This window comes from Oncorhynchus mykiss, chromosome 20, assembly GCF_057628025.1.
Source record: "Oncorhynchus mykiss isolate SJ-2025 chromosome 20, ASM5762802v1, whole genome shotgun sequence".
Classification (NCBI taxonomy): domain Eukaryota; kingdom Metazoa; phylum Chordata; class Actinopteri; order Salmoniformes; family Salmonidae; genus Oncorhynchus; species Oncorhynchus mykiss.
Window position 1 is genome coordinate 3,485,544 of NC_143041.1, and position 13,809 is coordinate 3,499,352.

Here is a 13,809-nt window from a genome sequence, read left to right on the forward strand (position 1 = left end):
ATGTTGTGAGGGTATTTTGCTGCAGGAGGGACTGGTGCACTTCACAAAATACATGGCATCATGAGGGAGGAAAAGTACGTGGAAATATTGAAGCAACATCTCAAGACATCAGTCAGGAAGTTAAAGCTTGGTCGCAAATGGGTCTTCCAAATGGACAATGACCCCAAGCATTCTTCCAAAGTTGTGGCAAAATGGCTTAAGGACAACAAAGTTGCCCATGCCCTAACATTTGTGGGCAGAACTGGAAAAGCGTGTGCGAGCAAGGAGGCCTACAAACCTGACTCAGTTACACCAGTTCTGTCAGGTGAGTTTTGACCCATTCCTCCTAATTTATTGTGGGAAGCTTGTGGAAGTCTACCGAAACGTTTGACCCAAGTTAAACAATTTAAAGGCAACACTACCAAATACTAATTGAGTGTATGTAAACTTCTGACCCACTGGGAATGTGATGAAAGAAATAAAAGCTGAAATAATTAATTTTCTCTGCTATTATTCTGACATTTCACATTCTTAAAATAAATTGGTGATCCTAACTGACCTAAGACAGGGAATTTTTGCTGGGATTAAATGTCTGGAATTGTGAACAACTGAGTTTAAATGTATTTGGCTAAGGTGTATGTAAACTTCTGACTTAAACTGTATTCCTTCATATGTTCTTTCTCGTCCCTCACTCCCATGATCATAAACCTCCTCTTCCTCCTCTCACTTCTATTCCCCCGTGCACCATAACTCCCCACCTTTCCTCTGTTGCTGTGGCACTACCCATGTGCACACTGTGGTGAACACGGGCCATTCTATTTTTAGAAACGGGGGAGTAGGGTAACAGCAATTATCCACTTCCCTAAAGCGAATGTAATCAGCGGGAGCATGGAGCGGCACATCTCAGTTTATGGAGGGTGACGTCGGCTAAGCACACTCTGTCCATGCAGTGCATTTATCTCCCCTAGGGTGCCTCATGACTGCCTCAGCCTAACACAAGATGATAAAATACTTCCTCCGGTATATAAACGATAGGACTACCACATGCCCAGTTGGCATGCACAGAGTGCCACAGACCACACACCACTCCAAAGCCACTCTACAGAATGTAACGGTTCGTCTTGGATTTCCTGATGTGGTCTTGTGTCCTTCTTGGTCAAAGATAAGAGAGCTTAGATGAGTACAATGTTGTGGAGGCATATCTCCTATCTAGCCATTTCAGTCACAGACAAGGAGATCAAGAACGGAAGCTATATGAGAGTGCAGCAAAGATGGTATTTAGATAGATAGATAGTTTAAGGACAAAGGCAACAATCCTCATAGACAATATCCCTCCATGGTCTACTACTTCAGGTTTTAAGCAATAAAGAAATAGCCCCAAGTGTGCCCATCCACTGTACGATTTAATACAGGGGAACGACACTGAGGCGTGTTGGCGTTCTTTCTAACCTGTAAAGCCCCGTGTGGTGAAAACATTGTTTCTCGACTACCACCAAATACAGAGTAAACTGAACATATTCATTGTTTCCTGTTGACAACATCACATATTCTTCTAGTCCCTTCTATTTTCCATTAAACAGCCGAGGCTATATAACAGCACAATTCACACAGTAGGCCTACATGTGGATGGTAATTGAAAGCAACAGCGACAAGGCAAACCACCACTTTTCACTTGGACAAATTTCCACCGCCACACGATTTAACTGGTCATAGTGGCTCATGTTTTACAATAAGCCACTGTAAATGACGCTGTTATCGGTGCTCTTTTTATGTGACGGCAGTGTGCCAATGTCACGTCGGCTCAATAGCCATCCATCACTACTGTTACCACGATCAATAGGTTGACTGTAGCGTCGAACTGGGTTGCAGGGAGTGCCAGTCACTCCCTCTCTGCATTAAAACATCCCCGTATTGATTCAGGTTTCTATAGAGACTCAGACAGCTGGAGTGCTGTTTGTTTTGTTAGCCAGAATAGTCTAGCCATGAACTGTGAGTGCTCTCAGGCATTGGCCCAGCCTTGAGAATTACCCAACACAGTTCCATCGGAGACAGTCAGACGGTCAGTCAGACCAGCACTGTGTTACACTGTCGCCCTCACAACAAACAGCTGGACCTGGCGAGATTAGGTGAAGGGACACTAAAGCTGCATGTGACTGTTTGTGTCTTGTCTGTTTGACTTGCTGTGGCAGTCTGTCCTATTTTTACACGGGTCATGATGGTGCTTCGTCCTCGTTTGCCTTTGATTTCGGGGACACGCTCCTCATACAGGTTTATCCAAGTTCTTCTACCCTACCGTCTCTGTGAGGTCCTGAGCTGTCGGCGTGTGGCTTTTGAGCCAGTGAGTCACTGATAGCCCCCGGTGGGGCTAAATCTGCTGGAGCATGATGGGAAATGGGGACAGGGGCCAAAGTACTGCTGCCGATGTCTGGCACAGTGTCGAGGGCGACAGAAGTGGCTTTTGTGTAGGGTGACGAATGAATTTTCCTCCACCGGCTGTGCGACGCCGGGTTACAGTACTTTCCACTGGTTCAGGATGCGGGATCCAACTGCTGCCACCAGTGAGCAGAGGAAATAGGATAGACTAGTCTTTGTATGTGTGCTCTCAGGTTTGTCAAACAGGGTTTTGGCAGTGATAAAGTGTGACACATAGGTTGTGTACTGTAGGTCAGTTCGCCTAAATGCAAACTGTTATGTTGAAGTAGACATTTTTTGTGTGTGTTTCAAAGAGGCCATGTTTAGCCTAAGTGAGCGCTTGATAGTTCTTCACAGGGAGCGCAGGTCAGTGTGTTCAGAAGCGTCACGGTGTAATTCAGTGTGCCGTCTTCTTGATCTCGGGAGATGCGTTTTGATATATGTTAGGACAGCACATTCCATGCTGCGTGTGCGTCTTAATGTGTTAGCAGCAGGGGGAGGCTCCTTGAGCCGCGCGACCACTCAGTGCCGGTGGTTGTCCTTGTGCTTTGTCTCAGCATCCCGTGACTCCTACAGTGGCCTGCAGGGCTCCAAATGTATCATCATTCGTTTAACACAGACATCAGACAGAAATCTGGAGGCTAGCGTCTGTAATGGCTTATAGGCCTAACCTTAGATCCCTGATAGTGTCATGTTGAGGCTATTTGACATGTTGTTAGTTTACACATACTGTATTTACAATATATTGTGGGATTTCCAGAGTGCAGCCAACATACACATTTTCTCTCAGTGTGGTGACTTAGTCTTGTTTCGACTAGTCTTTATGCCAGTATGATGTTACACTTGTTCAGCCTTCTCCTCTCCAAGCAAATGTTTTGTGCCAGGGCAGTAACTTACTTCATCAGACACTACTGATCTCTGACTGTTTCTCAGCTGGACTGTTATGAATCCTCTGTCTCAGAGTTTTATATCTCTCGTTCTTTTAGAATGTGGTGAACTTCGTAGACGACAGCTTCCCCCCAGGTCCGTGTTCCGTGGGCTTCCCCGAGGGTGACAGCGTACAGCAGCGAATCAAAAAGTGGCTCCGCCCCCACGAGATCAACTGCAACAACTTCAAGGACCGGGGCGTCAAATGGTCCGTCTTCCGCACCCCGCGGCCTTCGGACATCTTGCAAGGCCTGCTGGGAAACTGTTGGTGAGTTGTCGTCACTGAACGTGTGCAGTGTCGTAGTATCTGTAGCTTAGCTATGTGTGCGTGCGTCCGCGTGCATGTGTCTGTGTGGGTACCAAACTGTGTACAACCTACCTTAAGCAGCGTGTGTTCATGCTTTTGTGTCTGTGGCTTTTGTGTAGAAATGTATCCACGTGGCATGCATGTTCAGTGTGCCTGCAGTGCTTCTTAGACACAGTGTTTGTCTCCGTCCTCCCCGGACTATTCCTAATGTGTTTCTAAATGAATAAACCAGCTCCACTCTGCATATGAGAGGGGATCTCTCATCGCTTGTCTTAAAGGTCAGGGGGAATAACAGCATATTGGTGGCCCGTGTAGTTTATCATTGAGCAGTGACTATAGATGTACTCTCTGGGCCTAAAGCAGATAGAGAAGGGAGAAGGTGGGAGGGGGGAGAGACAGGTAGAGAGGGAAAGGGGGAGTTTAACCCTCTAGAGTCTAAGCCGGGGGGAATTGTTTTAAGATGGGCATACCAAGGATAATTTGATTAAACATTTTAAGACCCTAAGGTATTTTTTGGGGATGAGACATTGAATTTGGCTTTATGGCTTATTAGCCATTAGAAATGCATTGAATAACACAGTCTCCAAAACAAAATCTAAGATCATTTTGTTCTGAAGTGTCTGCCCTATATCTGAGATACAGTATAAGAAAGATCAAGGAAATACTTCCATATTGTTTATAAATTGGTACCAGGGACCTTCAGATGAGTCTTGTGCCCTAGTGAAAAACGGAGAGCATCGTGTTCATGAGAGTCTCAGTGAGAGTGGTCACAATAGTTTGTAGGCTACAGACATTTTTGTGAGAAGACCGAATTTGGGGATGTGTCATTGTCTGACAAACACCTGTCTAGCTCTGCCACCTTTCACCCATAAGCAGAAGGGTGCTATATCAGCGGATGCGGTGGATTGAGACGCAGCCAATGCAAAAAAAACACATCTATATCAAATCAAAGTTTATTTGTCCCGTGCACCGAATACAACAGGTGTAGATCTTACAGTGAAATGCTTACTTACCTTTTTTGCACTATTGGTTAGAGCCTGTATTAGATGAACAATAGGTAAGTAAAGAAATAAAAGCAACAGTAAAGAGACAGTGGAGAAATAACAACAGCGAAGCTATATACAGTAGCGAGGTTATATACAGTAGAGAGGCTATATACAGTACAGAGGTTATATACAGGCACCGGTTAGTCGGGCTGATAGAGGTAGTATGTACATTAATGTATAGTTAAAGTGACTATATATATGATAAACAGAGACTAGCAGCAGCGTAAAAGAGGGGTTGGGGGGAGCACACAATGCAGATAGTCCGGGTAGCCATTTGATTACCTGTATGTGTAAACTAACAATTTGATTACCTGGGTAAAAACTGTTGAGAAGCCTTTTTGTCCTAGTCTTGGCAGTCCGGTACCGCTTGCCATGTGGTAGTAGAGAGAACAGTCTATGACTGGGGTAGCTGCAGTCTTTGACAATTTTTAGGGCCTTCCTCTGACACAACCTGGTGTAGAGGTCCTGAATGGCAGGCAGCTTAGCCCCAGTGATGTACTGGGCCGTACGCACTACCCTTTATAGTACCTTGTGGTCGGAGGCCGAGCAATTGCCTTACCAGGCAGCTGTAGAACCTTTTGAGGATCTCAGGACCCATGCCAAATCTGTTTAGTTTCCTGAGGGGGAATAGGCTTTGTCGTGCCCTCTTCACGACTGTCTTGCTGTGTTTAGACCATTCTAGTTTGTTGGTGATGTGGACACCAAGGAACTTGAAGCTCTCACCTGCTCCACTACAGCCCCGTCGATGAGAATGTGGGCGTGCTCGGTCCTCCTTTTCCTGTAGTCCACAATAATCTCCTTAGTCTTGGTTACGTTGAGGGATAGGTCGTTATTCTGGCACCACATGGCCAGGTCTCTAACCTCCTCCCTATAGGCTGTCTCGTCGTTGTCTGGGATCAGGCCTACCACTGTTGTGTCGTCTGCAAACTTAATGATGGTTTTGGAGTCGTGCCTGGCCATGCAGTTGTGGGTGAACAGGAGGGGACTGAGCACGCACCCCTGGGGGGCTCCAATGTTGAGGATCAGCATGGCAGATGTGTTGCTACCTACCCTCACCAACTGGGGGCAGCCGGTCAGGAAGTCCTGGATCCAGTTGCAGAGGGAGGTGTTTAGTCTCACAATCCTTAGTTTAGTGGTGAGGTTTGAGGGTACTATAGTGTTGAACGCTGAGCTGTAGTCAATGAATAGCATTCTCACATAGATGTTCCTTTTGTCCATCATCTGTGGATTTGTATGGGCGGTATGCAAATTGGAGTGGATCTAGGGTTTCTGGGATAATGGTGTTGATGTGAGCCATGACCAGCCTTTCAAAGCACTTCATGGCTACGGGCTGTAGTCATTTAGGCAGGTTGCCTTTGTGTTCTTGGGCACAGGGACTATGGTGGTCTGCTTGAAACATGTTAGTGTTACAGACTCAATTAGGGATATGTTGACAATGTCAGTGAAGACACCTGCCAGTTTGTCAGCACATACCCAGAGCACACGTCCTGGTAATCCGTCTGCCCTCGCAGCCTTGTGAATGTTGACCTGTTTAAAGGTCTTACTCATGTCGGCTACGGAGAGCGTGATCACACAGTCGTCCGGAACAACTGGTGTTCTCATGCATGCCTCAGTGTTGCTGGCCTCAAATCGAGCATAGAAGTGATTTAGCTCGTCTGGCTTGTGTCACTGGGCAGCTCGTGGCTGTCCTTCCCTTTGTAGTCTGTAATAGTTTGCAAGATCTGCCACACAAGACAAGCGTCGGAGCTGGTGTAGTATGATTAAATTTTAGCCCTGTATTGACGCTTTGCCTGTTTGATGGTTCGTCGCAGCGAATAGTTGCATTTCTTATAAGCTTCCGGGTTAGAGTCCGTACCTTGAAAGCATCAGCTCTAACCTTTAGCTCAGTGCGAATGTTGCCTGTAATCCATGGCTTCTGGTTGGGATATGTACGTACAGTCACTGTGGAGACGACGTCCTCGATGCACTTATTGATAAAGCCAGTGACTGATGTGGTGTACTCCTCAATGCCATCGGAAGAATTCCGGAACATATTCCAGTCTGTGATAGCAAAACAGTCCTGTAGGTAACATCTACTTTCTTATTGACTAAGTCACTGGTGCGTCCTGCTTTAATTTTTGCTTGTAAGCAGGAATCAGGAGGATAGAGTTGTGGTCGGATTTACCAAATGGAGGGCGAGGAAGAGCTTTGTACGCGTCTCTGTGTGCGGAGTACAGGTGATCTAGAAATGTTTTCCCTCTGGTTGCACATTTAACATGTTGATATAAATTTGGTAGAACTGATTTAAGTTTCCCTGCATTAAAGTCTCTGGCCACTAGGAGTGCCGCCTCTGGGTGAGTGGTTTCCTGTTTGCTTATTTCCTTATACAGCTGACTGAGTTTGGTCTTAGTGCCAGCATCTGTCTAAAATAAACAGCCACGAAAAGTATAGCTGAAAACTCTCTAGGCAAATAGTGTGGCCTGCAATTTATCACAATATACTCTACTTCAGGTGAGCAAAGTCTAGAGACTTCCTAACATTTCGTGCACCATCTGTTTACAAATATGCACAGACAGCCCCCCTCGTCGTGCTGTTCTATCTTGCCGGTACAGCATATATCCCGCTAGCTGAATATCTATGTCATCATTCAGCCACGATTCCGTGAAACATAGGATATTACAGTTTTTGATGTCCCGTTGGTAGGATATTCGTGATCGTACCTTGTCTAGTTTATTGTCCAATGATTGCACGTTGGCGAGTGATATTGACGGTAACGGCAGCTTTCCCCGTATTATGTTAATCAGATTTCCGCGGGGCACGACCATTGTAGGCCAAGGTTTAAGAGAGAGAGAGAGAGATAGATAGGAACAGAGAGAATAAACCAAGAACTAACTGGGGAGAGAAAGAAAGAGAAAGTGAGAGGGGAGGGGTGAGGCGGCCATATGTACTGATACATCACCTGACTGGGGGATTATTCAGAGGATTATTCAGAGGAATGTAGGTCTGGACACAGACAGTTTTCTCCATGTACTTGTTTTGGGTGTCCTTGGGCCTTGTAGTCATCCCTATACACACACGCACACGCACGCTTATCAAAAATAACCCTCCCCAGAGCCCCCTCCACACACCCTTTCTCTCTCACTTCAGGAGGTAAACCAATTCCCATCCTGAATCACACCCCAGTCACATTTGCAGTCCACGTTACACATCCCCAGCCACGCAACCATGTCCAATCACATTTCCCCTCTCTCGCTCGCCCTTGAGTGGCCGGAGAAGCTAGAAACATGACCCGTCATTGTCCGGCGTTCCATCGCTGCGACCAAAGTAATTGGATTTAGATTTTATTATTTTTTTATCTGATTTGCATTGATTTGATTTACATGGGGATGGCCCTGCTTGTCTAGCTCTAGCGCCGGAGCAGACTGGGGGATTGAGTTATTATTGAAAACGTCTCGTTGAGATGATACTAGAAAATCATCCAGAACCTCTCTCGAGACAGATTCTCTATCTCGAGAACACACAAACGATTGCACGCATGCTCACACACACACACACACATTCTCACACAAACATCTCAGGTCATGTGGCCAGGTGCTTGTTCAGTAAGGTGTTGAGTAAGGCCTCAAATAAATGGAGCTTTGCACTAGGAAGGAGAGATTTGCAAAGAGATTGTCAGCTTCCCCGAACCTCCATCTAGAGCAGGCAATTATTTTCCATGGAGGGCCAAATTAGAATATATTTTTGCCATCGCGTGCCAGAATCATATTACAGGGTTATACATCATGTGTATGACTGTGTTGACAGATATATCTACTGTAAATCATATCCAGATATGCCACTTATTTTACTTGTTTAACATGCACAGAAATAAACCACATCCATGTTCTCCTTTTGGTAGGTATTTTAATTATTAAACACGCAATGAACTACATGGAGGGAAATGTACACTGTGCATTCAGCACCATGGACAGAACTCTTGTTAACGGGTATGCACAAAACCACAAGAGAGAGAGCTCAACATTACATTTAAACTACTCAATCCGTGTGAGGAGTGAAGTCTCTGATGGGCATTGACAAGAGTAGCGAAGTCAGGTATGGTTTCTGACGTCGCTATGCGCAGGATTACTGAGAGGTGAGAGTCAGTAAGAGAGGATCTGTGCCTTGACTTGTTATATTTCATCACTGAAAATGTCAGTTCACATACATAGGTTGACCCAAACAGTACAAACATATTCTGAGCGTGAAAATGTTGTTCATTGAGAGATGCATATAACCTCATCAGTGACATTGTTTTGAATAGTTCTCCAATCACTGCATCAGACTGAAGATGGATAAGCTCAAGTTGCAGGTCAGTGGGAGCGTTATCCACATTGAAGGTGAAAGGAGAGGAAACCAACAGCATGTCATTTTCCAACACTTTGAAATCCTCAAAACGATGAGAAAACTCATCGTTCAAAGCACGCAGCAGCGATGTATACTTCTCCTGCTGATCATCTGAAAAGGAACAGACTAGTAGTGTCAGAAGGTGGGTGAGATTGTTGTCATCTGATAGGGAACAGACTAGTAGTGTCAGAAGGTGGGTGAGATTGTTGTCATCTGATAGGGAACAGACTAGTAGTGTCAGAAGGTCATCTGATAGGGAACAGACTAGTAGTGTAGGAAGGTGGGTGAGATTGTTGTCATCTGATAGGGAACAGACTAGTAGTGTAGGAAGGTGGGTGAGATTGTTGTTATCTGATAGGGAACAGACTAGTAGTGTCGGAAGGTCATCTGATAGGGAACAGACTAGTAGTGTAGGAAGGTGGGTGAGATTGTTGTCATCTGATAGGGAACAGACTAGTAGTGTAGGAAGGTGGGTGAGATTGTTGTTATCTGATAGGGAACAGACTAGTAGTGTCAGAAGGTCATCTGATAGGGAACAGACTAGTAGTGTAGGAAGGTGGGTGAGATTGTTGTCATCTGATAGGGAACAGACTAGTAGTGTCAGAAGGTGGGTGAGATTGTTGTCATCTGATAGGGAACAGACTAGTAGTGTAGGAAGGTGGGTGAGATTGTTGTTATCTGATAGGGAACAGACTAGTAGTGTCAGAAGGTCATCTGATAGGGAACAGACTAGTAGTGTCAGAAGGTGGTTGAGATTGTTGTCATCTGATAGGGAACAGACTAGTAGTGTCAGAAGGTGGGTGAGATTGTTGTCATCTGATAGGGAACAGACTAGTAGTGTAGGAAGGTGGGTGAGATTGTTGTTATCTGATAGGGAACAGACTAGTAGTGTCAGAAGGTCATCTGATAGGGAACAGACTAGTAGTGTAGGAAGGTGGGTGAGATTGTTGTCATCTGATAGGGAACAGACTAGTAGTGTCGGAAGGTGGGTGAGATTGTTGTCATCTGATAGGGAACAGACTAGTAGTGTAGGAAGGTGGGTGAGATTGTTGTCATCTGATAGGGAACAGACTAGTAGTGTCGGAAGGTGGGTGAGATTGTTGTCATCTGATAGGGAACAGACTAGTAGTGTAGGAAGGTGGGTGAGATTGTTGTCATCTGATAGGGAACAGACTAGTAGTGTCGGAAGGTGGGTGAGATTGTTGTCATCTGATAGGGAACAGACTAGTAGTGTAGGAAGGTGGGTGAGATTGTTGTCATCTGATAGGGAACAGACTAGTAGTGTCGGAAGGTGGGTGAGATTGTTGTCATCTGATAGGGAACAGACTAGTAGTGTCGGAAGGTGGGTGAGATTGTTGTCATCTGATAGGGAACAGACTAGTAGTGTCGGAAGGTGGGTGAGATTGTTGTCATCTGATAGGGAACAGACTAGTAGTGTCGGAAGGTGGGTGAGATTGTTGTCATCTGATAGGGAACAGACTAGTAGTGTAGGAAGGTGGGTGAGATTGTTGTCATCTGATAGGGAACAGACTAGTAGTGTAGGAAGGTGGGTGAGATTGTTGTCATCTTATAGGGAACAGACTAGTAGTGTCAGAAGGTGGGTGAGATTGTTGTCATCTGATAGGGAACAGACTAGTAGTGTCAGAAGGTGGGTGAGATTGTTGTCATCTGATAGGGAACAGACTAGTAGTGTCAGAAGGTCATCTGATAGGGAACAGACTAGTAGTGTAGGAAGGTGGGTGAGATTGTTGTCATCTGATAGGGAACAGACTAGTAGTGTAGGAAGGTGGGTGAGATTGTTGTCATCTGATAGGGAACAGACTAGTAGTGTCGGAAGGTGGGTGAGATTGTTGTCATCTGATAGGGAACAGACTAGTAGTGTCAGAAGGTGGGTGAGATTGTTGTCATCTTATAGGGAACAGACTAGTAGTGTCAGAAGGTGGGTGAGATTGTTGTCATCTGATAGGGAACAGACTAGTAGTGTCAGAAGGTGGGTGAGATTGTTGTCATCTGATAGGGAACAGACTAGTAGTGTAGGAAGGTGGGTGAGATTGTTGTCATCTGATAGGGAACAGACTAGTAGTGTCAGAAGGTGGGTGAGATTGTTGTCATCTGATAGGGAACAGACTAGTAGTGTCAGAAGGTCATCTGATAGGGAACAGACTAGTAGTGTCGGAAGGTGGGTGAGATTGTTGTCATCTGATAGGGAACAGACTAGTAGTGTCAGAAGGTGGGTGAGATTGTTGTCATCTGATAGGGAACAGACTAGTAGTGTAGGAAGGTGGGTGAGATTGTTGTCATCTGATAGGGAACAGACTAGTAGTGTAGGAAGGTGGGTGAGATTGTTGTCATCTGATAGGGAACAGACTAGTAGTGTCGGAAGGTGGGTGAGATTGTTGTCATCTGATAGGGAACAGACTAGTAGTGTCGGAAGGTGGGTGAGATTGTTGTCATCTGATAGGGAACAGACTAGTAGTTTTGGGAAGGTAGGTGAGATCGTTGGCTTCTACTTGGCGGGTCAGGAGGAGTAATTTTCCCTTGAAGGCTTTGACAAGGCTGATGTGCAAAAAGGCCCTTCCCTTGTAGTTTGGAGTTCAGTTCATTCATGAGGGCCATGATGTCCATGGTGATGGCAAAATCAGCCAACCATTCTTTATCTTGCAGTTGAGGGAAATCCACATATTTTCCTTTCATCTCCGACTTCAAGTCCCACACCCTTTTAAGCACCTTCTCCAAACTCTGCCATCTCACGTGTGTGAGGTAGGGGAGATCTGCATGACCCGACTCTGTCTCTTCCAACAGTGAGACAAACTGTCTGTGGTTTAAAGATTTTGCTATGAAGTTTACCACTTTAGTGACTGTGTCCACAACATATTCAGAACATATTTACAGATCACCTCTTTTAGCTACTTGATCTTGTATCCTTTTCAAAAGGCCAGCGTTTTTTCCTGTCAAGTTTGGGCACCCATCAGTGGTCACACTGGATAACTTTTCAAAACTCAGTCCCAGCTTTGCCACACACTTATTAACCTCCTCCAATAAATCTTTCCCTGTGGTTGTGCTCTTCATTGACAGCACTGAAGCCAGCTCCTCTGTAATTTCAAAGTCTGGGGTTATGCCTCGTAACAATATCAACAACTGCACCGTGTCAGGTGCATCACTGCTCTCTACCAGGGCCAAGGAGAAATAGGTGAAATCCGTTAACCTTGTCTTTCAACTGTTGTTCCATATTCTCGGTGATGTCCTCACTACGCAGTGTCACTGTTCGTCTTGACAGGGAAACATTTTCAAACAGCTCTTTCTTGCTGCAGAGTCTATTAAACATTATTTAATGAATTCGCCCTCAGCAAATGGCTTGCTATGCTTAGCAATTTTGTGGGACAGCGCATAGCTAGCTCTAGCAATTCTGTTGTTTGCTGAATGCAGTTTTGTTAAAAGTCCTTGCTGCTTTTGCAGCTGAGAAAGCAACTCTTTCGATGCACTTGTCCTCTGCTCAGAAGACATATTCCTATATTTCTCTGCATGCTTCGTCTGGAAGTGTCGGGACAAGTTGTAATCTTTCAAAACAGCGATGCTCACTACGCACACTAAACACACAGCTTTCCCTGATACCTCAATAAAGAAACATTTGGATGTCCACTCTCGCTGGAACACCCTACATTCATTGTCTACTTTCCTTTTCTTTGAAATCTTTGAAAAACTCATTTTTGCGCAATTTCTAGCTAGCTACTATTTGTAACTGTGACGTGTCAGCCTGTCAGTCACTGTCTGTCCTCGTGCAGTTGTCATTTACGTGCCTTCAAATAAATGTCCCACAAGCGGTGGGCGTTAAAATCATTACACAAAGGTATTCAAAGAGTATTCATTGGGCATTTAATTTCAATAACAAATACGTTTTTAAAAACTTTACTATCGCAAACTCTTTATGTGATCTGAGCTTGATTCCGCGGGCCGCATTGAATCAGGTCGCTGGCGGGCCGGCCTTTGCCCAGGCCTGCTCTAGAGTCTGCTTCCTCAGAATGTTGTCTTCTGACATGTAGAGTTTTCTGGATGTTGTCGCCTCCACTTACAGTTGCTGTTACGTTCACCATCAGTACCACATGACTCGACCATAACAGGTCAGTGGTTCTGTCACGAAGGTGATGTACACAAGGTGTGAACAGCTTACCTCCACTACAAATATTTTTTATTTTTTTATTTCACCTTAATTTAACCAGGTAGGCTAGTTTAGAACAAGTTCTCATTTGCAACTGCGACCTGGCCAAGATAAAGCATAGCAGTTCGACACAAACAACAACACAGAGTTACACATGGAGTAAAACAAATATACAATCAATAATACAGTAGAACAAAATAAAACAAAGTCTATATGCAAATAAGGTCCAATAAGGGAGTTAAGGCAATAAATAGGCCATGGTGGCGAAGTAATTACATATCGATGAATACAATTCTATGAATACAATTCTATGAATACAATTCGCAGAATTACTTGATATTTATGAACTTTCTAACTGATTCATTGAATAATTGAATGACTGACTGATTGATTGATTGATTGTGTGCTGGGAATTTGCCAGGGACCTCACCATACGATATTATCACGACATGATATGTATTGTGATTGTATACATTCTGATTCATATACAGTGGGGAGAACAAGTATTTGATACACCGCCGATTTTGCAGGTTTTTCTACTTACAAAGCATGTAGAGGTCTGTAATTTTTATCATAGGAACACTTCAACTGTGAGAGACGGAATCTAAAACAAAAATCCA

General features: G+C 44.7%; 1 protein-coding gene across 2 annotated transcripts in view; it reads left to right on the forward strand.

Moving 5' to 3' along the window:
- Nucleotides 1-13,809, forward strand: part of LOC110498718 (calpain-15) — a 109,547-nt gene that overhangs the window by 65,631 nt on the left and 30,107 nt on the right. For both annotated transcript variants that reach the window (XM_036955590.2, XM_036955589.2), the window contains exon 3: nt 3,378-3,586. In XM_036955590.2, the coding sequence (XP_036811485.2) occupies nt 3,378-3,586 (209 nt within the window). The remainder of the gene's footprint in view (nt 1-3,377; nt 3,587-13,809) is intronic.